The sequence below is a fragment of the Schistocerca americana genome, chromosome 4 (genome assembly GCF_021461395.2).
Source record: "Schistocerca americana isolate TAMUIC-IGC-003095 chromosome 4, iqSchAmer2.1, whole genome shotgun sequence".
Lineage (NCBI taxonomy): Eukaryota > Metazoa > Arthropoda > Insecta > Orthoptera > Acrididae > Schistocerca > Schistocerca americana.
Window position 1 is genome coordinate 285,871,257 of NC_060122.1, and position 27,911 is coordinate 285,899,167.

Here is a 27,911-nt window from a genome sequence, read left to right on the forward strand (position 1 = left end):
TAGTTTAGAGTTGCAATGCTCAGTGATAGCTATGTAGGCCACCAGAGTGCAACAGTGTTGTTCACAATTAGTGTTATTTATGTGGTCTGATAGGGTATATATGGGGCACGGACGGCGTCACACATTGAGTGATCAGTATGAAGGATAAGGAGCTGCTGTGTACTCTTGTGAGACTGTGTGATCAGCACCTGGCAGCATTTAAAAGGGGCTTTGCTGTGTGTCTCCATTTGGCTGGCTGGCCGAATTGTGCAGTATCCAGATTTGTGGAGCATTTGGATGGGACAGTGACCTGATGTTAGACTGCATGGGAATCTGAGGCAGGCTTACTCATTGCAAGGTTCAAGTCAACCACATCTGACCGCCACAAGGGAGGGTAGATGTACTGTGCCCTAAGCACATCGTAACTCCTTCACATCTGCACCTGCCACCCAGGAACTAGTAATGGACTCCCTCTAACATTCTGTGTCATTCTGCATCATTGGTCAGAGACTAACAGCAGGTGGACTAGGGAATTACTGTCTCAAGCATAGGCTACCATTAACACCACAACAGAAAACATCCTCATTTGGAATGGTGCTGTGGGAGGGCTGCATGGACTGATGATGAATGTCATCACATTGTGATCAGAAATGAATCCCAATTGTCTACTACCCCTAATGACCATCATTGTCGGCAAGTATGGTGGTGGTCTGAGAGGAGGCCTCGTTCCTCCAATGTTCTGGAGAGGCACAGGGGTGTTACTCCATGCATCAGTATCTGAGGAGCCAATGGGTAAGGCCTCAGTAATGACTGGTAGTGACTGAGGAAAGTTTGATGGCACAATGGTCTGTCACAGATATCCTGCATTACCTCCTCATTGTGGTGCCATTTTTTCAACAGACAGTGTTTGCCCACTAGGGGCATGTGGCTCTGTCAACTGTTTACTTGATACTGAGATGTTCTTGTGGCCAGCAAGGTTCTCAGATCTGTCGATAGAATGTGTGGGGATGGCTAAGACTTTTATTCTGATGATTTCAGCACCACTATCCAAGATATCAAGAACCAGTTACAACAGTTATGGGCCATCTTGCCACAGAAGAGGATACAACAGCTTTATTACACCCTCCCCAACCAAATCAGTGCAGGCATCAAGACCAGAGGGGGGAAGGGGGGGAGGGGAGGTGCAACATCATAATATCCCTTCTAGTCAAGTAACCTATGATGAACATTAATGCTGTAAAATGTATGCTGTTGGCTAAGTATGACAATAAACTCACTGATTATAAGAACTCGTATGAATTTCAGTCATTTCACCTTTGAAGGACACCTTACAAGCAGAAGTTATATAATCAGTTATGACTGCTGTGCTATGCTCAATTTTGTGTGATTCACTTTTGTACAGTTTGTTCTTTAAACGTAGTACTCTCACATTCTACTTTGATGTACGTTCAGAGACAACTTGTTTACTGTATGTGTTCACAAGGAGCTGGACATGATAGTTTTCTGTGTAACATAGTTCCTTCCCTGTAATTAGATTTATGTGGTATCCTCCAGATCCCTTGCAATATTTCTTGATGTTGAATTGAGAATTTGGTGAAAATTTATGCACTCCTTTTCATTTTTATGCACCAATCAACATTGGTATTATTATTGTGATATTTGTATGCTTTGCACATTAAATGTCTCACTCTATGCAAACAGATTTTTAATAGTACAGAATACTTCTCTAGGTACAGCACCAATATGAATTTTCCATTACTTGAAGTTACCTAGTTGTTTTGATGTATAACGTAACTCATGGTCTCCATTTAATCTGTAAAACCTGAATTACATTTCACTGTAATATGAGCAATATGTTTCTCTTTTTCTGTTGTATGATTCTGGAGTAAATTCTGTTATTGTTTTTTTTCTGTTGTGAGAATGACTACCTTAGTTCTTAGCTTACTGCTCAGAATCTATCACATGTCCACTAAAATCCCCTTGCACCATCTGCCATAACATGCATGTCTTACAATACCTGACATGTTTCTCAAAAATAAGATTCATATCCATATGAACAGTCTCATTCTGAAATTTGATAGCTGCACTTGATTTTCTATCTCGTTATACTTCTTGCTATAATCTGGTTGTTTACTCTACACATGCATTTTTAATTCAGAAAAGCTTGTAATATCACCAGCATGAATTCCTTAGAAAAAATTATCTTAGTTTTCATGCCGTATTATGTTTAAATTATAACTGAAGCCTTTGACAACATTCTCCACTGCCACCTTTAGAAGCTGACTGTTGTAGTTGACTGTCAGCCATATTATGTCATGGTGATATCTTGCAGCGGCCAAGGATTTACACAGGCTACTAGATATTATGTCAATGTCTGTGTTGTAGTGCCACCAACCTTGCTGGAAAGTAAACAGCTCAGTGTATTGCTTTGTAGCATCTCGGCATCAATCACCTGCTTCAGTGCATCACTAAGAGCATAGTAACTGTTTTGCTTCAGGATGTTGAAAACTTGATCCACATTGCTGTCTTAATGACAAAATTATGGTAACAAATGAATGGAGCAAGATTTGTGTCTCATCAAACATGAATATATGCTTGTTTGTGATGTGCTTAGAAACTGCTGATATTTTCCCGCTCACTGTACTTCATGTGGCATCAGTGATCAGTTGGGTGCACTGACACATCATCACATAAAATAATTTAAAAACTAGATACAAAAATACGTTTTGGCATGTTTTGTCGTGTTCATAAGGGTGTAGATCAGGGGTTCCCAAACATTTGCTTCGACAGAACATTTTGAAAATTCTGGTACTTTGATGGAATACCTTGTTTATTTTGAAGGTTAATAAAATTTTAAAAAATGAGAAAAATTTGTTTTTGTGAAGCACTTATTCACTTCCCATAAAACATCAATGTTTTATGGAGCACAGTTTCAGAAATCCTGGTATGGACTGATGTAGCTGACAATGGGGAGGGGGAACACTACTTTATATATTCTTAAGTGAATCTATGTCCTGAGGCTACTGCTGTATGAGCAAAGATGGCTGTTAATTTAATATTCAGGTTTTTCAAGTAATTTATATTATGATTTGATAGCACATCCAAAAGATTTGAATGGAATTCTGCACATAGTTCCACCATTGTATGTGTAGCCCTTCAATATAATAATTCCTACACTCATGAGGAATACCACAAATTCCAGAAGCCTGAGATTGCCTTTACTGTGTATATCATATTATTTACCTTCTTGAGTGATCAGAAAATAGATTGGAAGCCTTATCTTACCAGAACCTTGCCTATTTTATTATAGCTTTGTTTGCTTCCAATGAGACTGATGGCATTGCTAACATCCCTTTATTACTTACTTTGATATCATCTCAGGTAACTGGTAAAATATTACCAAAATATCAATTTTGACAGTCAGCCCTTGGGCCATGGAGAAAGTAATTATAAGCTTGTCATTGGAACCTAATATTAAAAGAAAACTAAGGGCATTTAGTCAAAAAATGCTGTGAAAAATTGTTTTTCCATACAACATGAAATTCTGATGTTAATCTTTATTAAAAAATTTTGAAATAGTAAATATTGACTCATGAAGTACATCAACCAGTAAATGCTGGAGATGGAGAGGAAAGTAATGGAAAACTGTGTGATATATATATATATATAAAATGGGTTTCACATCAGCATTTATTTATTTTTTATGCCTCATACTCTATGGACTGTTAAGTTTTTTTCTTCTACTTGTCAGTGATGCAGCAGATGATCTGGAGCACTTAGCTTGGACAACAGGAGGAAGAACTTATTCTGTGCAAGATCAGCAGGGGCTACTGATGCTAACTGGTGCACTTTTTGATTCATTAAATGGTGTTCTTGGGAAAACTTTACAAATTGCGAATGTAAGTGCATATTAGAAACTATTTTTTATATTATAATTGTGGTTTAGTGCTTTCTGTGTCATAATTATGTTATTATAGTTTTTCAGTAATCAAAATCAACATTAAAATTTTATCTGGATCCAAAAGAATTTTAAATCAGAAATCATTTTATCAACACTACTGACATTATGATAAAACCAGTAAATAAAAAGCAAAATTGAAATGGTATCCATGGGCCAAAGATTCTCCCAATTGAATTTATAAAGCAATAGTGGACCAATGTCAATATAGAGATGGCTGTACCTTATTTGTGATCCCTGAAACAAAAAAATTATTTCTATTGGTTGCAGAGGGAAGAAGTTTATTCACAAGAAAATTACACATATGGAATGAAATGAATAAATATCTAGTTACAGAACAGCATTCATAAATAGAGACTGATGACAACCTTTCAGAAGCAGTTGAAAAGGTGCTGTTAATACATAGATGTAAATGTTTGATAAAAACGTGTTACAGAAGACTCAGTGCAATATGTGTCAAAATATACTTCTCAAAGAAACTGTAAAATGAAATAAATAAAAAAATAAGAAGTTGTACAGACTGTAGAAAGTGTAGAGGGGAGGGTGATGAAGAGACAGAAACTCATGGAAAGCAAACGAAAGAGAAGTAGTGGAGGACAGAATAAGATGTGGTGGATTGAAAAGACAGGACTCAGAAGAAATAAAAGATCCTACCAACAGAAGAGATTAATAATTTTTAGTCTGTATAGATTATGAGAATTATGTATTATAGCTTTTCTATTACATGATTCATATTCCAAAGATTAATACAATATAAGAAAGACAATACATGATTCCAATCACCTGCATAGGCATAAATATATTGATATCTTATTTCAGTGGAACTGTAAATACAGCTCAGAACTATATATTCCCAAAACAGTAGTCCAGCTGGCTCCAAGTAATGTATATACTGGATAAGTTGCAAATAGTCTTTCCAGTGTCTCACATAAATTTTGTTAGAGATGTAAACAACTGCCATTAGAATACTCTTAACTTTTCACATTTTTTTGTTTTGGCTTGGGAGCTTTCATAACTTTGGTGAGTAAAACCATTCCATTCATCTTTCTTGTAATATGTAACATAAATGATGAGCACAATATGGAAACAATGATCTAATTTCTTCTCTTACAAGCACCTATTAAAATAGGTCATTAAAAGTTTCTTTATTGGAAAGACAGCTATCCACTTATCTGGTAATTGGCTGAATATAAATAGAGGTGAAGAATGAAAATAAAATAAAACCAAATCTTGAACAGTCTGCTCCAATCCTAGAGATGGAAAATGAAAAGTAAAATAATTCACATGATGGTGCACCAGAGTACTGCATGGATAATGGAAACTCCACTTCTACAGAAAGCATACATCTGCTATGAAACCAATACAAGAAGGAATTTTAATATGCTACAATTTTGGCGAAAAGTCAATATCTGTTTTTCAGAAAAAAACTTAGTAATCTGAAGAATTATTTCTTGTCAATAGACAGTAATCAGTTTATGTTTATTTTAAGCCTATTTTAGTTTTTACTGTGTAATGTGAAAATTTAATTCTTTGCAGGTATTTGAGGCAGAAATCTCTAATAAGGACAAAAAAATTCACAATGATTTTGTTATTGACTCTGCTTTACCTATACCAACATTGAGTATTTACTATGGACCAGAGCAGGGCCTTGATGAACTGGTACTGAATTCTTCTGAGTCATATATGATGACCAAGGACTTTGAAGAATGGGATAAAAGTAATAGATATTTGGCACAAACTCTTCAAGAGGTACTACTTCATATTTTATACTCTTCTGACTGATATTAGGTATGTTGCTCTTTGTGACAAAAATTGCAAGTACGAGAGGTAGTCCTGATGGAAATAGAGGTAGTTCTGATGGAAAAAGAGCACATAAATAATTTGGTAGATTATATACATATACTAAAAACAGTACAATAAATGTAATGCACATTTAACATACAAACATTTGTTAAACTAAGTAAAATCCTGAAACCTGGCCAGAGCTGTTGGAGATAGCAGTCTTGTGTGCATGGGGTGTGCTTGCTTGTGTGAATTTGTATGTGTTTTGTTTCCTCAAGGAGGCTCTGGGCAAAAACTAAACAAGCAACTGTCTTTTTGTTGTGTTTGTCTGCAACTCAACATGTCATCTCTATTATGATTAGCTGTTGATCCTTTTCATAACATTATGATATTTCTACCTGGACTTTCCATCATTTAAACTTCCTGGCAGATTAGAGCTGCATGTTGGACTGGGACTTGAACCCAGGGCCTTTGAATTTCATGGGTAAGTGCTATACCAACCCAGCTACCCAAGCATGACTCATGGCCGTTCCTCAGAGCTTTATTTCTGCCAATATCTCTCCTACTTTCCAAAAACTACAATTTTACTTCTTTACCTCTTAAGTACCTTCTGCTCAGCTGACTATTGGCAGCCATGAAGGAAGACATCTCCACTCTAAGCTATCCATGCAACACAAAGGACATATATATATATATATATGTCAAAGATGAGGTGACTTACCGAACGAAAGCGCTGGCAGGTCGATAGACACACAAACAAACACAAACATACACACAAAATTCAAGCTTTCCCAACAAACTGTTGCCTCATCAGGAAAGAGGGAAGGAGAGGGGAAGACGAAAGGAAGTGGGTTTTAAGGGAGAGGGTAAGGAGTCATTCCAATCCCGGGAGCAGAAAGACTTACCTTAGGGGGAAAAAAGGACAGGTATACACTCGAAATATGTCTGCTTGTGTCTGTATGTGTGGATGGATATGTGCGTGTGTGCGAGTGTATACCTGTCCTTTCTTCCCCCTAAGGTAAGTCTTTCTGCTCCCGGGATTGGAATGACTCCTTACCCTCTCCCTTAAAACCCACTTCCTTTCGTCTTCCCCTCTCCTTCCCTCTTTCCTGATGAGGCAACAGTTTGTTGCGAAAGCTTGAATTTTGTGTGTATGTTTGTGTTTGTTTGTGTGTCTATCGACCTGCCAGCGCTTTCGTTCGGTAAGTCACCTCATCTTTGTTTTTATATATAATTTTTCCCACGTGGAATGTTTCCTTCTATTATATATATGCTTATTCCATTGTTTGTATTCCACCCTAGATATTTCAGTTCTTCAAAAATATGGATGAATGCATGGACCAACACTTTGGAGTAATGCAGTTTACAACATGATAGCTGACAATATAGTTCTACAAACAGAGGGTAGATTTGAAATCCTTAACCCATTTATTTGTGATCTTATCATGTAAAAAACGTATAGAGTTATATTTACTGTCCTTGCATCTGAGTAACTGTATAAAAAGTACAGTACCTCTGATCTTCTCAGGCTAAGGAAAGAACTTTATTAATTTCCAGACTAGACTAGGCTGGCAATCTCTTCTATCATTTACTATGTTAATTTAAAAACCTATACTTAGAAATAGCTCTGCTTAATGTTTGTAAGTTGGCATCAGTAATTATAGCTGTCTTGTGTACAAAACCGTCTATATAAAGATTATTATTGTCTCACATCTGATTAGATCATTCTAGACTAGATATGTTGGAAAAAATAGAAACATTTCTTATCAGAGTCAAAAATGTGCTTCAGGCTTGGCACTACTGCCCATAGAAAATGCATCCTTCCTTCAGTTTTTGAGGATCCAATATCTTCCTATGTCAATATGTTTGTTATTCTTTGTGACATTTGTTGTAAATTTACCAATTAACTGCATCACAGATTATGAACTATGTTGCTGCAGCTACCACTGTTTTAGCTGAGTTCAGGTTTCAAAGTAACTGTTGCCCACTGACAATGTGTTCTAATATAGTGATTGTTGTTGCTTTGGGCAAGCATTTTGTGTGGCTCAGTAGTTGCAGTATAGAATTGGCTAGAGCAGAATGATATAATGAGTCTTCAATTTTGTGTGACAGGCTAAGGCCCGGTCAGGTTCTCTACAAAGTAGAGCACCCACAAGTGCAGTGAGTGATTAAGATGAAATAGTGCAACAGTCTAAATTACAAGTTATTTGTGCAAATTCGTCATTCAAAAAATACAGGGTCAGCCTATATTCCCAGATTAAACAATTGCTGCTGAGGTTAACATTTGTATGTTGTTTAATAGAGTATGTAGGAGTCGTCTTACATTCACAGATGGAGCTTTCCCACTGAGGTCACATACAAATTTATTTGAAAGAACTCAGATGGGCTGGGAAAAGTTCAAGATTTCCTGATACACAGAAGCACTCAATACAGTATTAACATCATTTGAACAATCATGTGACATTTGACTTGCACAGCACTAGTGAAAGGGGTGTGCAAGAAAGTATGAACTAGCCACTGTAACAGTCTACTGCTCTGCTTCAAACATGAAAATTTTGAAACAGGAGGAAATAGCATTAAATTCTGTTATCTTGCAAACTCTTAATGTGTTTGAACAGGTTTACAGTAAAAGTTCTCCTATGTATATGGATATCATAATTATACAAACATTAATGCTGCTTTTTAAGTAAAAGTAACATTCAAACCCAAAATGTTGTCCTTCAAAAACCACTACTTTAGTGCCTAGCTGTCTCAAAGCATCAAGACAATGTAGCTGTGTATTCTGAAGACAAAAGTTTGGAAGTTAAGCTACTATGTTATACTTCTTGTTTTTGTGTGTATCTACCTCTCAATGGTTCAAGTGTGTAGTGTGTGATTATCTCCACATTTTTATTTAGCAGAAGGACTGTCTTAAAAAGACACTATTCTCTAAAGTTTACTATTGCTGCAGCAGTCATATCCCAGTGGAAGAACCACGTGCAATACATGTCCAGAGCACCCACCTAGCACATTCTATTCCAGACTTCATCATCAGTATCTCCTATCCTAACAGATGCAGGATCACATGTGAAAGCATTCATATCAGCCATGTTGTAACTTTTGAATAGCCTTTTATGGAAGCCAAGACCACCAACCAACAATCCATCTGAATGAATAACCACCACCAAATTGTTACCAAGAGCAGTTTCAGCCACCGAGTGGAAGAACATACTGCTTGGAACAACATGCTCAACTTCACTGGTTGGATATTCTCCCCTCAATACCAATTTCTCTGGACTACATTGAGCATAGTTATCTATAACACATCCTTTGATCATGCAATTGACTTGAATTCACTCTCCTGTAAAACTACCTCATTCCAAAAGAATAACAAGAGATCACAGTTATGATCTGTGAACATTCAAGTAGTTAAACTGAACTCCACTAGTCATTAGCCTCTGTTTCACATCCATCTCCACCTCTGCCCCATGCCTTCTTCTACAGCCTGTCAATCTATGCTCACATTTTTCTCTCTGCAGTCTTCCCTCACATACCACTCATCCACCATATTGTGTGTCACTTTCATCTTCCCATACCAGCACCAGCATGAGTTTACCAGTGTTACACTCCTATTCCATTCTTTTGCTACCTCTTCCTACTAGCTCTTAGCCACACCACCTTTGCCTTCCTAACCTTCCTTCTCTCATCTGCCTTACTTGACACAACACTACACCCAATAGAACTGCAGTACCAGGATAGTGTGATGGGTGGGAACAGTGTAGTCATGCATGAATATTTGTTTATGTGCATGTGTATTTTGTATTAGTCTGCACTGGAGAAGAACATTGATCAAAAGCTAAGCAGTGTGTGTCAACATTGTTTATGTTTTAGTCAGCCACTCAACACCTCAACTATATGATGAGTGGTTTGCTTTACTCTTTCAGTTATTTTTATTCCACACAAGATTTTACCAGTATTATGTTTTCTGCTTAAATGTCTCAGTTGTTAATATGCACCATCTAGAGGAGATGGTGAGTCACTGCCAGGAACAATAAGCAGACTGCTATAATATTAAGCTTTCAGCCAAGAAACCTTCTTCCAAAACAGAAAACACACACAGATTCAGACATGTGCACAACTCACTCACAAATGACCACTGTCTACATTTATGTCATACTCTACAAGCCACCTAATGGTGTGTGGTGGAGGGTACTTCTGGTACCACTAACTGATCCCATCTTCCCTATTCCACATGCAAAAGGTGCAAGGGAAGAATGATTGTCAGTAAGCCTCTATGTAAGCTCTCATTTCTGGAATCCATCTGCTGTGGCCAGACTGAAACTGTGCCTCACTGGAGCAGCAATGAGGAAGTTTAGGGCAAGAAGGGGGATGGATAGCAGAGTTGGGGTGGTGAAAGGCGCATGCTGTCTGTGTCAGCATGCAGGGATGTGATAGGAAGAAGGTAGGGCTGCTAGCTGCATTTGGGAGGTTTGGGGGAGGGAAGGATTGAAAAGGAGCATGGAAAAGCAGAAAGTAGACAAGGGAAAAATGCAGGTGTGTTTGTGGAATAGAAGGCTGTGTAGTGTTAGAGTGGCAGCAGGGAAGAGGATAGAAAGATGGAGGACAGGGACAAGCAAAGATTGAGGCCAAGGTGATTACAGGAATGTAATGTATATTGCAGGAGGACTTCCCACCTGCACTATTCAGAAAAGCTGGTGTTGGCAGGATCCAGATCATATAACATGTCCTGTGAAGCAGCCAATGAAATGAAGCACATCTTATTGGGCCACATTTTCAGCATCTGGATGGTCCAGCTGTCTCTTCATCACAATTTGTCAGTGGCCATTCATGTGGACAGACAACTTATTACTTGTCGTACCCACATAGAGAGCTTTCGTGGGGTGGGAGATGCCTTTGACTGGTATAGGTGGTGGGAGGATGTATGTGACAGATCTTGCATCTAGGTCTATTGCAGGGATTATGATCCATGAGGCAAGGGGTTGGAAGCAGGAGTGGATTAGGGATGGACAAGGATATAGCATAGGTTTCGTAGATGGCAGAATACCACTGTGTGGGGAGTGGGAAGGATAATAGGATAATAGGTAGGATGTTCCTCATTTCAGGTTGTGACTAGAGGTAGTTGAAACCATGGCAGGGAATGTGATTTAGTTGTTCCAATCATGGGTGGGTCTGAATCATGGAGGAGAGCTCTTTTGTAGCCAGCCAGTGGGATTTCAGGAGGTGGTGGTTGACTGGAGATATAAGACATGGGAGATCTGTTTCTGCACAAGACTGGGAGGGTAATTTAGATCTGTGAAGGCCTCAGTGAGGCCTTTGTTATATTTGGAGTGGGACTGCTTGTCACTACACATGTAATGGCTAGACTTTATGGACAGGACTTCTTGGTATAGTATAGATATCAGCTGTCAAAGTAGCCTTTCTGGATGTGGCAACATCAAGGAAGGTGGCTCATTGGGTAGAAGAGGGGCAGGTGAAGCAAATGGAGGAGATGTTGAGGCTCTGGAGGAGTGTGGATAGTGTGTCCCTAGCCTCAGCCCAGATCACAAATCTGAACCAGGAGAGGCATTTGGGATTCTCGGTGGTTAGGAAGTGATAGGGGCAGGAGAGATGCGAGCTCATGGGAGGGGTTCTGGGATGGGCCTAAGGATTTGAGACAGGGCTGGAATGGGGTCACTGTAGCAAGGTTTGTAGGCGGACTGATCTGACTGCTGGTGGAGTTCCTCCACCAGGTAATCTCTCTGGTTCAAAATCACAGTGGTGAAGCCTTTATCAGTAGGTAAGCTTATAAGTTCAGGATCAGTTTTTAGTTGATGGATTGCTGTTCTTTCTGAAAATTTAAGGCTATTTTCCATTTTGAGAGATTAATTATGGTGTTACAAGTTTGAAGATTACGAAACTCTGGAATGTTAACAGGGGATGATTTCAGTGTGGCAGGAACCGATTATAGTTGTATAGAGGAGTGAACTGAGACAGGCAGAGTTCAATATTGGTTTTGGGTTGATTCTAATTATTAGGGTTGGTGGTGAAAAAGTGATTCCACTGTAGTGACCAGGAGACTGAGAGAAGGTGTTGTACACACTGCTCTAGTCCTGGAGGGCAAGAGTTTCAGTATGAGAGATACAGGAATTTGGGATTGCAGAGCAGGAGAATCTTAAAGATGGAGAGGAGGTAATGGAAGGAGGTTTGGGCCTGGTTTACATGGTTCTGAAGGACTAGGTTGGTGAGGGCTATGGAATGATGGAATTTGAACAGATAGAGGTCATTGAGGAAGGAGGGGTTGCAGCCAGAGATGGGTAATCTGATGGTCAGGCCATTTGGGGGGGGGGGGGGGTTCCATGAACTAGGGAACAACACAGGAATGGTATGTTGATCTGAGTAATGCCTAGCAATAGTGAAACTTTTCTGTATTGGCACAGATGAAAGGAGCAAGCCCAAAATACATGGGAAAAACTCACAAAAAAGATGGACCAGATAAAATATGGTGAAAAAGATGAAACCTGAGGAAGTAGGGCTGATAGTGAAAGGTGAAACAAACTAAAACTGACATGTAAACACGATGAGATCAAAGAGAAAAATAAATAAAAAGGCAGTAATAGTGGTATACAGGTCAGTGGGTGGATAACATTCCATCCTGGACCTTCCATTGTTTAATTCTTAATGTGCTATAATTATAAAAATTTAAGAGAGACTAAATGCAATATATCATTCCTTGCTAACTGCTTTAATGATGACACAAGGCAATATGAAATGTGTTGTCATCAATGCCGCACCATGGCGCCTGCCACCAAGCGACTGCAGGTCACATGTCACACAACCCAAGACCAGCAGTGCCTGGGTCATGTGCAGTACCACCTAGCCAGACAGCACAGGGATGGCTCCTGTAAATAGCTGTCTCTGAAGTATTGCAGCAATACCTGGCTGGTGTGCCCTCATGAAGTAGCTGCACCCTTGCACTGCTCCAATCATGCTGTGCCACGTCACCCACGTCACTACAATCTCATTGATAGTGGGCGTATTCCTATGCTGCCAGGGCTTCATAAGAGCATACAGCATGGGCTTCATAAGAGCATACAGCACCACGTTCAGGCAGTCTCATCCTTGATTATGCTATTGTTGTTGCCAAGACGCCACAACTCTTGGGTCGCTCTCTACTGGACTTTGACTCTGCTCGGAACTGGAGTATTCAGGAATTTCTTCTACTGAAGTTTCTGATCAGTATCATCCATGGACTTTGTTAATCACTGTCCCAGTGACAGCATAAGTCTCATCACTGAAGTTTTAAATCTTCATTGGTAGAGGAATAATTTGTGTTGATTACTCACATTTTCTGTTATTATTCTACTTCACTTCATGGATACAACATGAACCTGCAGTGGTAGGCCATGTGGCAATGGGCTCATTACTGCCTGCCATTAGACAGGGTGTCCCATTTATCTTGACCACCCTAAATTACTGTTTGTCCAGATGCAAATTACAAAATATTTCAAGGAAATGTTCTTTAGCCATCAGGGGGACATCAATGAGCATGATTGCCTTCGTTGTAGCTTTGTTTTTTTACAAAGTTATGAACAGCAGTATGACTTTTTTTAATGGCACCCTGTATTTTTTATTCAGTAACTAATTTCCTCTCCTAAAGACCTATTCAAAAATGTATCACAGCTACAGTCTGGAACCGCGCGACCCCTATGGTCGCAGGTTCGAATCCTGCATCAGGCACAGATGTGTGTGATGTCCTTAGGTTAGTTAGGTTTAAGTAGTTCTAAGTTCTAGGGGACTGATGACCTCATAAGTTAAGTCCCATAGTGCTCAGAGCCCATCCATGTGATTCAAACTGATCTGCACTCCCTCCTAAAAAAACTTCAGGCCTCTCACAGTGACTTAGACCTCAAGCCATAGAACTTATTACCCCACCCAAACCATGCACCCTGATCTTTTACATTCTTCCTAAGATCCACAAACCCAGTCGTCCTGGTCATCCAATAGTTTCTGGCTTCAAAGCACCCACCAAACATATATCTGCCTTAGTTGATGAACACCTGCAACTTGTAGTACAAAGATACCAACTATTTCATAGATCATCTGAAATCTGTGCCTGTCCCACTCTCACCACACACCTTGCTTGTCACCATTGATGCCATCTCCCTCGATACCAATATCCCCCACATGCATGGTCTGTCTGCTGCTGAACATTTCCTCAGTCAATGTCCACTTGATCTTGAGCCTATGACATCCTTCTTCTCACCTTAAACAACTTTATACTTACTAACAATTACTTCACATTTGAGGGACAGACATACAAACAGATCAGGGGTTCGGCCATGGGAACCAGGATGGCTCCGTCCTATGCCAACCTCCTCAAGGGGCACTTGGAGGTGGCTTTCCTGGGATCCATAAGTCTTGAGCCCCTGGTTTGTTTGAGATACATTTATGACATCTTTTCCGTATGGACTCATGGTAAGGCTGATCTGTTAAAATTCTTGGAATCTCTAAATACCTTCTCCTAATTAAATTTCACATAGTCCTATTCTGAATCCCATGCCACTTTCCTTGATGTTGATCTCATCCTCACCGAAGGCCAGCTACACACTTCTGTCCACATCAAACCTGCTAACAAACAACAGTTACCTTTTGACAGTTGCCATCCTTTCCATGTCAAACGTTCCCTCCCAAACAGCCTTGGCATTCAAGGCAAACATATTTGTTCATATGAAGACTCTTTATAGCAATACACCACCACTCTCACATCAGCTTTCAATGGATGTAATTATCCCAGCAGCCTAGTTCAAAAGCAGATTTCCCCGGCCATCACATCCAGTCCTGGTATTGCACATGCATGTGAACAGTATGTGTGTGAACATTTTTTTCGCAACCTTCTCTGGGTACAAGCAACTGTTGGTATTCTGCACATTGTTAGTCTAAATCACTAAACAGAACAGTAAATGACACTTGATCATAAATAAAATGTGAATGTTTTAAATGGATACAACCCAAAAATATTTGTTTCCATCAGTGAAGCAACTAAAACAATTGTTATAATGTAATTTGAAAGGTAAGGAATCTACCCACCAAGAGGTGGCAGGAGAAAAAACTTATAAAGGTATTGAAATTTGGAAGCTTTGGCTTTTTCTTCTGGCAGAAGTGTCAACGGGAAAGGAAGAGGGGAGAAGGATGATGAGTGATGAGGTTTAGGAAGTGGGGAGAGTGTGTTAAAGTTACCAAGAACCTTGGGTCAGGGAAGAGTTACTGGGCAGGATGAGAAAGACTGATGTTTGGAGACTGCACCAGACTAGGTCTGTAAACCTGAGAGCTTAAAGGTGGACCATATGGTCATATGCAAGACACAGATTCCTGACAAACTATCATGCATGAGTTAATGAGAGCAGGAAGATAAGTTCATTATATGTGATAGTGGTGGGGGTAGGAAAATAGATAAGTCAGAAAATAAAAGATATAGAAAGCCAAAAGGGAGTGAAGTAAGGAACAATTACTGAGAAGAAATGCTGAGACTGAAGAAATTAATGTAAATTAAAGCCAGGTGGATGGTAAGAACCAAGGACATGTTGTAATGCCAGTTCCCACCTGCAGACAGCTTCTTGCCACCCACCTGGCTTAATTTAGGATGATTTCTCCAGTCTCAGAATTTCTTCTCAGTAACTATTCCTTTGTACATCGCCTTTTAGTTTCTATATCTTTCACTTTCTGACCTATCTATTTCTCCCCACCTCTACCACATAGAATTAGAAAGACGAGCAGTAAGAGGTGTAGCACATAGCTGGTTGTGTTCATACCTAAAAAACCGCAAGCAGAAAGTATCACTTCAGTATGAATTCAACAAAATGAATAAAACAAGAAATAACTCCTTTCTTTCTAGGGAATTACCAATAAAATATGGCGTACCACAGGGCTCAATCTTAAGTCCACTACTCTTTTTGATTTATGTGGTCGACTTAGTTGAATATATGAGTCCCACAAAAACTATCCTGTTTGCCGATGACACCAGCATATTGCTCACTGGATCCAGTCCAGAAACTTTGCGGTCCACAGCAGAAAGTTCTATGAAAATACTTTCTGAGTGGTTCACAAAAAACAAACTCATTATAAATACTGAAAAAACTGTGTGTGTCGATTTTCATTTAATTCCTCCAACTAATCAAATGTCTATTCAAGCCCAATTAAAAAATGATCCCCTAGAAAATGTGTCACAAAATTCTTGTGTCTTTGGATTCAGCAAGACTTAAAGTGGGACACACATATAAATAACTTGTGTAGAAAACCATCATCTGTGTGCTATGGCCTAAGAATTTTAAAGGCTACAACAAGCAAAACAACAGTACTGCAGGCATACTATGCACAGTTCCACTCACTAATCCGTTATGGGATCACTTTCTGGGGATACTCAACTTACAGTGTAAAGGTTTTTAGAATGCAAAAAAGAGCTTTAAGAATAATTTGTGGTCTCAAAAAGATGGAGTCCTGTAAATCCCATTTTACTGAGCCTGGTGTTCTAAATGTTCCAAGTTTATTCATTTATGAAACTATCTTGTTCACTAGGGACTACCTCCTGAAAACAGGCAAACTGCTACAGAACAAAAGTGTACACAGCTATAGTACCAGAAGGGAATCAAATATACATCAAAAATATCACAGAACAACCACCTAACAGAGGAGCATAATTAACATTGGTGTAATACTACACAATAAGATACCAGAGGAAATAAAAAATACTACTCATCCAATATTTGAAGCTAAACTAAAGGCATTTCTAATAAAGCACTGTTTCTATTCTGTCAGAGAATTTCTGAATACATAACAAAATTAATTGTAGTAGTTACCTAATTTTAATTGCTAATACTATGTATTATTGTAACTTATCTTTGACCTGTCGAATATCAATTGTACAATTTGTGCTATATGATAAAACTGAACCAATAAAAAATTAAATCAAATCAAAATCAAATCAGAATGCACTTAGATTTCTGCTCTTCTTAACTCATGCATTTGTGTTTCACCAGTAATCTCTGTCTTGTGTATTACACTATGTTCATCCTTTAAGCTCTTAGGTTTTCAAATCTCATTTGGTGCAGTCCCTAACAATCAATCTTTCCTTCTCATCCCATCTGGTAATTCGCCCCTGACCCAGGATTCAGGGCAACTTTTCAGAACTCTCTTCAATTCCTGAACCTTGCTATCCCTTTTTCCTTCACCTCTCTTCCTTCTCCATCAACCCTTCTGCCACAAGGAGGAGTCACTGGCTATGAAAGATTGCAAGTTTCAATACCTTTATATGGATTTTCTGTTGCCACTGCTTGGTGTGTAGATTTTTTATCCATTCAATTATAGTATATTTTCAAAAATTGATTACTTTCATTGTTACAATAGGTTTAGTATTCCATATCTTTGCAGCTTATTTGGTGTTGATTTGACCCTTCAGTGGGATTACTTCTCCATTATATGTGATAACATGCTGCTGTGGATGCATGAGGACTGGAAGCCAGTGTACCATTACGAACATCCATCAGAGAAATGGCAATGCCCTTGTCCACCAGTATCTCCATCTCATAGTTGCTAAAGACTTTGGGACCAATTTAGTTAGAACTCAGTTGACTGCTGCAATTGATATAATAGTATGCAGTGGCATGTAGTGCTGCATTATTGACCCTCACTAGTTCAAATTCACAATCAACAAGTGGCCTGACTTGTGACAAGCAAGGTATTCCATAACATGGTTCAGGGAGTGAGACACGTCATGTATTTTGAAGCAGTTGATAAGTGATTTTGGCAAATTTTAATTACAAGAAATCATACAGTGAAAGGAACTGATTGTGATTTGCCAACTTTTATGGTGGTTGTAGCAACTGTGGTAGCAGTACAGATTGTTCCCCTTGGGTGACTAATTGGTGCTATCTCAACCACTGCTGTGGTTGAAACCGTTCGTGGTTCAATCCTACCTGTGAATTATTTGGATGTTCTTCATGCATGGCATAATAACTACATTCTAAAGAAACCTCTCAGACTATATAAACATCAATAATTAGCACATAAGTTTAAACAAATAGAAGGAATATGCACAAAAGCACACCTGCAACATATGTTAGAACAAACCATCTGCAACATTAAGCAGATGAATAAAAGGGATGTGTGACTGAGTGATAACAGAGACTTTCCTGTTTTCTCTGTGTACTATAATTCCATCCACATGTCCTCTACCTGCCAAACCTTACCTGCTCTTAAGTGGTATGCAGTCATTCTTATGCTACACTCCTTCTGGTATGGCATAATTATTCTTTGCAGTAACACAACACAATTCTGGGAGAGGCCATGCACCATGACACAAATAACACATTACTCTGATAAAAATGTACTAAATTGTTGGCACACTATGTTCTTCATTTAGTTTGGTGTGCATCAGTAACAAGAAAAATACAAAAAACCAATTGCCACACACCAGAATTCATGAAGCCTCTACGCTAAACACTTATTCTTATTGACAAGAAACACTGCTGCTGCCATGCATCACTTGGAAAACAAAACACCAGGATAGTTCTAAATTTGCTTGGCAACAAGATGCACAATATTCTCCAAGTTGATAAAGATACTGACCCACACAATCACAACCAGAAGATGATCAGCAGTGATTTAATATAACACTGAGAAAGTTCACAACCAGATAATGAGCATCATCCACTTACTGACAACAAGGTGAGAGATTACGTAACTGCATGACATGAATTTTGTTCATTTACACTACCAACATCTAAGCCTGTAGGTATTGTCACAGTCAAAACAATGGGCTGCTACCCCTACTTATAACTTGCTATGTGCCACACATCAGTCAGATATACATGAGTGGTTCCCTCTAGTTTATTTGATGTAATTAATTAACTAAAAGTTCCCAGACAGAAAAATATTTGGTGGAGTAAGCAGGTACTCTCATATAGCAACCATGAAAGGACGTTTATGGACCATAAAACAAAAAGAAGAAAAGAGAAGAGAGAGGCATTTGAATCAAAATTTAGTTAGAGAAAATGAAAATTGTGAAACAGTTGGTTACCAGGAAAGTGGATCTACTGGTATAAAGAATAAATAATGATAAATGAGAATCAGCATAAGAAAAATCATCACGGATAATTAAATTGGATTGTAATTTTGTTTCTCTTGAACAGTTATGTGTAATAATAATTAGATGTTAGAAATGTTGGTGGAAGATGAAATGTTTAACGAAAGGAAAGAAGAAGAAATGTTCATGTTATTTTAATCATTTCAGCTCTGGTGAAGCTAATGAACTTGAATCAAAAAATTCTTCAGAGAAATAAATTTGCATATCAATAGCTTTCAATGAATTGAAATGGGGCAAGAGAAGGAAACTTCCATTGCTGGCTTAAATTAAGTTCATGGGTTTTATTGAGGATGATTCAAAATAAAATTGTTGTTCCTGAAAATGTTTTTGTTGTATGAAAGAGGCCCCCTATAAGATGGGCAGTTATCTGCTCTACAGAATATTCAGCACTCACTTCTGTTGAATAAACATTTTATTTATTTAGGCCAATAAGACAACTCCATAAAACAGCAAGGAGTGAAAATATATCAAATAAGCCAATGACATAGTCTTTAGGTCAACACAATGAAAGATACTACTAGGTTCAAAGTATAACTAACTGAACTTCTTGATTTGTTTTTGTTTTTTTCTGTATATATTGATACCTTTTTAGCCCAAGGACTTTTACACATAGTGTTTCATTTAATGTATTGCCAATAGCAGGTCATTTCTGCATGTTTGAAATTTCATATTATGCATTCCTGCTTTTTACGAGTTTAATGATACTATAATTCTGCCTGCTGAAAAGTACTGTCCAGCCATTATGATTCCTTATAAGTCTTATTGTTTTTTGAAGTAAATTCTCCTATTGATAAAAATAATATTAGTCATTGTGAGATTACAACATACGTGTCTTGTGTGAACCAGCTGTAGATCTATTCAGCTATTTTCTGGGCTGTGCTTGGCAATGCTGAGTTTTTTTCTTGAGTAGGAAGCTTTTGTAATAAGCAAACTTTACAGTTTTTGTACCATCCTTTAAAGTAACTGGAAGATTATGTATGTAGGTGAGGAATCAGAGCAGAGCCAGTCTTGTGTGACATGTTTTGTTACTCCATACTGAGTTTAGTTTTAACCTGCAACATATTGTCTGTGTGATACTCTGCTTTCTGATATGAAGATACAACTCCATTCACACAAGAGGGATGCTGTTATTGCTTTTGAATTTAGTTTTCCTAGCAGAATTTCATGGCCTACACAATCAAAAGCTTTGGCAAGTTCACACAATATACCAACATGATGATTTTTGTCATTTAGCTCTGCCAGTACTTCTTTTGTGAGGTCCTGCTTGGTATTCTCATTTGTGTACTATCTATCATTTATGTACTATCTATCACAAAATCAATGTCTAAGTCTTTACAATTCTCCAATTAAATATGCATAACCATACGGAAACTATCTCTTTCTCCTTCATAAAGTTTAAGATATTTCGTACACATGGCCTGTAAAGTGTCACTTCTATTATTTGGCACAGCATTCATTGGGTTTTCTAGCATGATATTAATTTGTCTCAAGAGTCTAGGTTGTAATTTCTTTATTTCTCTCACCTTCTTACTGGTTATACAGTAGTATGAAGTTAGCTTGTCTCCATCAAAATGAATCTGTTTCACATGATTTCCATGTGATTTTCTGGTAAGCATAACACATCTGCGTAGAGACCACCAGCTCTTTCATTTTTGTGTAAATTACAGTTTCATCCTTTTTATTTATAAGACTACTGAAGGTTTGGCGGAAAATTTTAAGTGAGTGTTCTTTACCTTTTTTTCCAATATTGTGTACAGAAAAGAGTTAATAACTGTGTCTCCTGGGGTAACCAGCATCATACCTCAAAGGTTTCTGTTGAGATAATATGGTGCTTGCGTAGTGACTAATTTAACTTATTCTTTATTTTTAATTGGCATTTCCATTGAACAAAAAGATATTCTATTGTTTTATGTGTTTCAGTGATCTTTGCTGAAGCCACTTCCAGTAAGGTAAATATTAATAACAGAAACCATAATCTATATCTGCGTAATATACTTGGCAAGCTAAAGAATGGCACTTGGCAGAGGATCATTTCATACAAGTATTACTTATTTTGTGTCATTCTCCATTGGCACATTGAGTGAGGAGAAAATGACCATCTATATACCTCTGTACATGCCCTGATTTGTTTTATCTTATCCTCATGATCCCCTTGTGAGACATAGAATGGTGGCAGTACAGTCTGAGCACAATCTTCTTCGAATAAATTTTCTCTAAATACACCCAACAGGCCTTAAGCAAGAACTACATCATCTTTCTACCAAGAATTCCCATTTCTGTGCCTCAAGTATTTCAGTTATACTTTCGTATGGGCTACAACAACTAGTTGCAATACTAGCAATTAATCACTGAGCACCCATAAAGTCAAGTCTCAGTCTGAATTAATTCAATATCTGTTCATTTGGTTACTTAATATGAACTCGAAAAGCTAAAACATTGCTCTATAATGGATTGCATTTGTGTCTTGTATGTAATTTCCTTTACAGTTGCAGCACACTTTTCCAGAACCCTTCCAACAAACATAAGTCTGCCATTTGCCATTGCTAATACTGATTTTATGTGATCAAACTATTCCATATAGGTTCTTAGTATTATCCTGAAACATTTATGTGATGTGATACACTCAAGATTTTCACCTCAACCCAAATAATTGGATAGTACTGGGTTCTTTTTCTCTGTTACAATTATCTTTGTTGTGGTCTCCAGCCCAACAACTGGTCTGATGGAACTCTCCATGACAGTCTGTCCTGTGGCAGCCTCTTCATCTGTGCATAACTGCAGCAACTTACATCTGTTTGAACATAATTACTCTGTTCAAACCTTGGTCTCCCTTTGTAGTTTCTTCTCCTTGAACTTCCCTCTGGTACCAAATAGACAATTTCTTTACACCTCAGGATGTGCTCTATCAGCTGATAGATCTACTAGCCAAGTTCTGTCATAAATTTCTTTATTCTGCAGTTTAATTAAGTACCTCTCATTTGCTGTTCAATCTACCCAAATAATCTTCAGATTTCTTTTAGAGCACAACAATTCAAAAACTTTTATTCCCTTCTAGTCTGAATTCCATGTCAACTGTGTCTCACTTCCAGGTAATGGTACACTAAAATCAGAAATCTTCAGAAAAGACTTCCTAATACTTAATATCAGATGTTCACAAATTCCCCTTATTCAGAAATGCTTTTCCCAGTCCGCATTTTATATCCTCTTTACTCCAGCCATCATCAGTTATTTTACTGCTCAAATAGCAAAACTCATGTACTATTTTTAGTTTCTCATTTCCTAATCTGATTCCCTCAGCATCACCTGATTTAATTTGACAACACTCCAGTACCAATGTTTTACTGTTGTTGTTCATTTTATGATCTGTTTTTAAAATACTATCCATTCTGCTCAACTGCTCTTTCAAATACTTTACCATCTGATAGTATTACAATGTCCTTGGCAAACCTCAATTTTTTTTTTAAATTTTCCCCTAACTTTAATTATCGTTCAAAATTTAACATTGGTTTCTTTATTGTTTGTTCACTGCTCAAATTGAATAACATCTTGGATAAGCTGCAACCCTGTCTCACTCCCTTCTCGACTACAATTTCCCTTTCATATCCTCTGATTTTTGTAGTTACTGAGCAAATTTCTGTACAGACTGTAAATAACCTTTTGCTCCCTGTGTTTTATCCCTGCTACTTTAAGAATTTCAAAGAGCGTTTTCCAATCAACGTTGTTAAAAGCTTTCTACAAACCTACAAATGCTATAAATTTAGGTATGCTTTTCTTTAAACAGTCTTCTGGGATAAGTTGTAGGCTCAGTTTTGCCTGATGTTTCTCCAGAATCCAAATTAAACTATCCTGAGGTTGGCTCCTACCTTTTTCCATTTGTGCCAATATTTTGCAGGGATGACTTATTAAACTGATGGTTCAGTAGCATTCTGACCTGTCACACCAACCTTATTCAGAATTAAAATTATTACCATCTTCTTGAAATATGAGAGTAAAATTTGGGTTGTCTTAAAATTTATTTTATGCAAAACACTATTTATTTCTTTTCATTCACCCAGATATGTTTCAACACCTATGTGTCATCTTCTGTGGGTCAAATTTATTTCCATAAAGTATAATATAAAGTTAATGATAATTTATCAATTGCAGATCTAAAAATGTGCACTTTGTTTGCTTTGTTTTGATTGCTCACCTGAAAATAATATTGCTAGTGAAACTGCATTATTATAGATGGGTTTTTGTGCCCTTTTTTCTCGTTTCTGACACCATGTAATCTGCAAAGTAATCATGAAGAAATTATTTGTCCATTTCTGACACATTGTTTTGTGGGTATTGGCTATATATGTTTCTGTATTTATGTTTCCTGTCCTGTTGTGTACCTTTGATGGATATCTCTTTCTATTGGTATTGGTAATACTGTTTTCAGACTGTTATTTATATAATTTTGCACATAAGTTTACTTCAAATAGTTGTTCCACAAATGTGACAAAGCGTGATTTGAGCAGAACTTCTGTCTCCATGCTCATTGAGAGGTGATATGTTGTTGTCACAGCTCACTTGTCCATTGTTTGCCCTATGTTTAATGTGGTGCTAATTTTAAATTTTTTGTGAGAACTATTGTGGTTTGTCTGTAGGGTGGAGAACGTAAATGATTTGTGCAGTAGCCACCAGAAAGATCGCAGGAGGCGCACATCGGCACGGCCCGTGCTGCCGGAGTTATTGTTGTTCCGCCAGTAGAGGTCACAGCCGAATTCTCACGCGCCTTCTGGTGGATGGGACTTTACTTGCGGGAACTACTGTCCGTGATGTGCCGTGCCGATGTGCACCTCCTGCTATCTTTCTGGTGGCTACTGCAATTTTTGTGTGTGTGTGTGTGTGTGTGTGTGTGTGTGTGTGAATTAGACGGAAATGGAGGTAGAGGGGGGGGGGGGGGGAGGGAGAATGAGTGGGAAAGAGGGAGAGGGAGGAGTGGGCTGAGAAAACAGTTGTTTTCGGATATCTCAGAATATTTGTTTATGATGTCTTATGTAGGGAAGTGTCTCTGTATAGTTCACTGAGTGCTCCATACAGTGTTTTGTTGCACTGTGTTGGATTTTCATTCAAGACTTTCTTTCCTTGTATCATCATTTTTTGGATGTGATGGTGCTCCTCTGGATGCCAATTGCCTTCTTGCAGTTGTAATAACGGTTACTATCAGGTCATCGAAGTTAAATGCTGTCGGGCTTGGCTAGCACTTGGATGGCTGACCATCCTGGTCTGCTGACTGCTGATGGCAAGTGGGTGCACTCATCCCTTGTGAAGCCAATTGAAGAGCTACTTGACTGAGAGCTCTGGTCATGAAAACTGACAATGGCCGGAATAATGGTGTGCTTCACTACATGCCCCTCCATACCCACATCCAGTGATACCTATGGGCTGGGGATGACAGCGGTACCATTAGGCCTTCCAAGGCCAGTTCAGATGGAGTTAAGTTTGAGTTGTAAGGGGAAAAAAGGTAATAGTTTCTATTAATAACTCACAATAGAGGAGAACTATCACATTCAAAAAGCAGTCATACAAGGAAATAAAGTTTTGAATGAAAATACAACATTGTGCAGCAAAACACTGTTTGGAACACTCAATGAACTACAGACACTTTCCCACATAAAACATAATAATCAATCAATCTCAAAGATCTGAAAACATCTGAGTTCTTGAGATTCATCCCATTTCTTCTCTTTTCTCCAAAGGGCTCTTTAATTTTCCTAAAGGCAGCATGGTTCTACAGCCTTGCATTTTCCATCTAGTCATTCCTGCTTAGGTATTTTATACTTCCTGTCAGTCTCACGTTTTTAAATGTCTGTGTTCTTTTTTCCTGCATTTTTATATTTTCTCCTTTTGTCTGTTAAATTCAGTATCTCCTGTGTTATCCAGGGATTTATACCAGGCCACCTTTTTTACCTATATGGTGCTCTGCCACCTTCCATATTTCATCTCTGAAAGTTACTCATTTGTTTTCTGTTGTATCCCTCTCCCCTGTTGCCATAAGTTTCCTCTGAAACTCTCAACAGCCTCTGGTTTCTGTAATTTATCCAGGTACTGTCTCTTTAATGTCATACTTTTTGCAATTTCTTCAGCTTCAATCTGGAATTCATAGCCAATAAATTATGGCCAGAGTTCTCAGCTGTCCCTGGAAATGTCTTACAATTAAAAATCTGATTTCCTACCCACATGTTGCCAAGGTTGGATTGATTACACTGAAGAAGTTTTGCTGGGAAACCCTTACATGTCCTCCATATAGTCCTGATCACACCCCATGCGATTTCCATATTTTTTGAGTCCTGAAGAAAGCATCCATAGCTATCAGTTTGCTTCAGACAAAGAGATGCACACCTTGGTAGAGTTCATGGTTCCATAGGCTACTGCTACCTTTTTCCATAAATGCATTGACCATCTTGACTCATAGTGGGATAAATGTGTTACTGCTGTTTGATTTTTTGTCAATGAAGCTGTACTGACCTGATGAAGTCTTGTCCATCCTGCCGTAACACTTCACTTATTCCCACTATATTTGTCTTTAACTTATCCATTTCCCTTTTTAATTTCGGTAACATGCCTACCAGATAAAGGGATCTAACATTCCATGTTCTGATCTGTAGAAGGCCTGTTTGATTTTCTTGATATTGACATCCTCCTGAGCAGTCCCCACCTGGAGATCCAAATGGGGGACTATTTTACCTTTGGAACATTTTGCCCAAGAGGATGCCATCATCATTAAGCCATACAGTAGAGCTAGTGTGCCCTTGGAGCTAAAAATTGCAGCTGTATTTTCTCCTTGGTTTCGGCTATTCCCAGTACCAGCACACCATGGCCATATTGGATAATGTTACAAGGCCAGATCAGTCATTCATCCAGACTGTTGCCCCTGCAACTACTGCCTCTCTTCAGGAACCACAGGTTAGTCTGGCTTTCCCACAGATACATATATGTTGTAGTTTCACCTTTTGTACAGCTGTCTGTTTTATTGAGGTGTGCAAGCTGCCCCACTTCGGCAGGGTCCATGGTTGATGGGAGAGGATGGGGGAGGTATAGATATTATCCTGCATTTATCCACATTTAAAGAGAGTTGCCATTCATTATTCAATGCGGACATTTTATTTAGTTCACAGCAATTCACTGAACTGGCTATCTATTGTCGTTCATCATTATCATCAGTTAGTTAGTTGGTTAGTTGGTTGCATGTTCCATTGATCAGTCGCATGGTATGGTAGCCATTATGATGTGGAATGTGATATATATATATATATATATATATATATATATATATATATATATATATATATATATATATATATCAAAACGAAGATGATGTGACTTACCAAACGAAAGCGCTGGCAGGTCAATAGACACACAAACAAACACAAACATACACACAAAATTCAAGCTTTCGCAACAAACTGTTGCCTCATCAGGAAAGAGGGAAGGATGTGGGTTTTAAGGGAGAGGGTAAGGAGTCATTCCAATCCCGGGAGCGGAAAGACTTACCTTAGGGGGAAAAAAAGGACAGGTATACACTCGCACACACAGGCATATCCATCCGCACATACACAGTCACAAGCAGACATTTGTAAACGCAAAGAGTTTTATATATATATATATATATATATATATATATATATATATATATATATATATATTTTAGAGGGAAACATTCCATGTGGGAAAAATATATCTAAAAACAAAGATGATGTGACTTAGCAAACAAAAGCGCTGGCAGGTTGATAGACACACAAACATACACACAAAATTCAAGCTTTCACAACCAACGGTTGCTTCATCAGGAAAGAGGGAAGGAGAGGGAAAGACGAAAGGATGTGGGTTATAAGGGAGAGGGTAAGGAGTCATTTCAATCCCGGAAGCAGAAAGACTTACCTTAGGGGGAAAAAAGGACAGGTATACACTCACACACACACACACACACACACATATCCATCCGCACATACACAGACACAAGCAGACATTTGTAAAGGAATGTTAAGTGTTGGCAGGTTGACAGACACACAAACAAACACAAACATACACACAAAATTCAAGCTTTCGCAACAAACTGTTGCCTCATCAGGAAAGAGGGAAGGAGAGGGAAAGACGAAAGGATGTGGGTTTTAAGGGAGAGGGTAAGGAGTCATTCTAATCCCGCGAGCGGAAAGACTTGTGTCTGTATATGTGTGGATGGATATGTGTGTGTGTGCGAGTGTATACCCGTCCTTTTTTCCCCCTAAGGTAAGTCTTTCCGCTCCCGGGATTGGAATGACTCCTTACCCTCTCCCTTAAAACCCACATCCTTTCGTCTTTCCCTCTCCTTCCCTCTTTCCTGATGAGGCAACAGTTTGTTGCGAAAGCTTGAATTTTGTGTGTATGTTTGTGTTTGTTTGTGCGTCTGTCGACCTGCCAACACTTTCATTTGGTAAGTCACATCATCTTTGTTTTTAGATATATTTTTCCTACGTGGGATGTTTCCCTCTATTATAACTATATATACACTCCTGGAAATGGAAAAAAGAACACATTGACACCGGTGTGTCAGACCCACCATACTTGCTCCGGACACTGCGAGAGAGCTGTACAAGCAATGATCACACGCACGGCACAGCGGACACACCAGGAACCGCGGTGTTGGCCGTCGAATGGCGCTAGCTGCGCAGCATTTGTGCACCGCCGCCGTCAGTGTCAGCCAGTTTGCCGTGGCATACGGAGCTCCATCGCAGTCTTTAACACTGGTAGCATGCCGCGACAGCGTGGACGTGAACCGTATGTGCAGTTGACGGACTTTGAGCGAGGGCGTATAGTGGGCATGCGGGAGGCCGGGTGGACGTACCGCCGAATTGCTCAACACGTGGGGCGTGAGGTCTCCACAGTACATCGATGTTGTCGCCAGTGGTCGGCGGAAGGTGCACGTGCCCGTCGACTTGGGACCGGACCGCAGCGACGCACGGATGCACGCCAAGACCGTAGGATCCTACGCAGTGCCGTAGGGGACCGCACTGCCACTTCCCAGCAAATTGGGGACACTGTTGTTCCTGGGGTATCGGCAAGGACCAT

The 27,911-nt window shown here is 38.8% G+C and overlaps 1 protein-coding gene across 1 annotated transcript in view; it reads left to right on the top strand.

Moving 5' to 3' along the window:
- Positions 1–27,911, top strand: part of LOC124613419 (calcium-activated chloride channel regulator 1-like) — a 135,526-nt gene that overhangs the window by 24,918 nt on the left and 82,697 nt on the right. The window contains exons 5-6 of the mRNA XM_047142121.1: positions 3,731–3,878; positions 5,474–5,686. Of these exons, the coding sequence (XP_046998077.1) occupies positions 3,731–3,878; positions 5,474–5,686 (361 nt within the window). The remainder of the gene's footprint in view (positions 1–3,730; positions 3,879–5,473; positions 5,687–27,911) is intronic.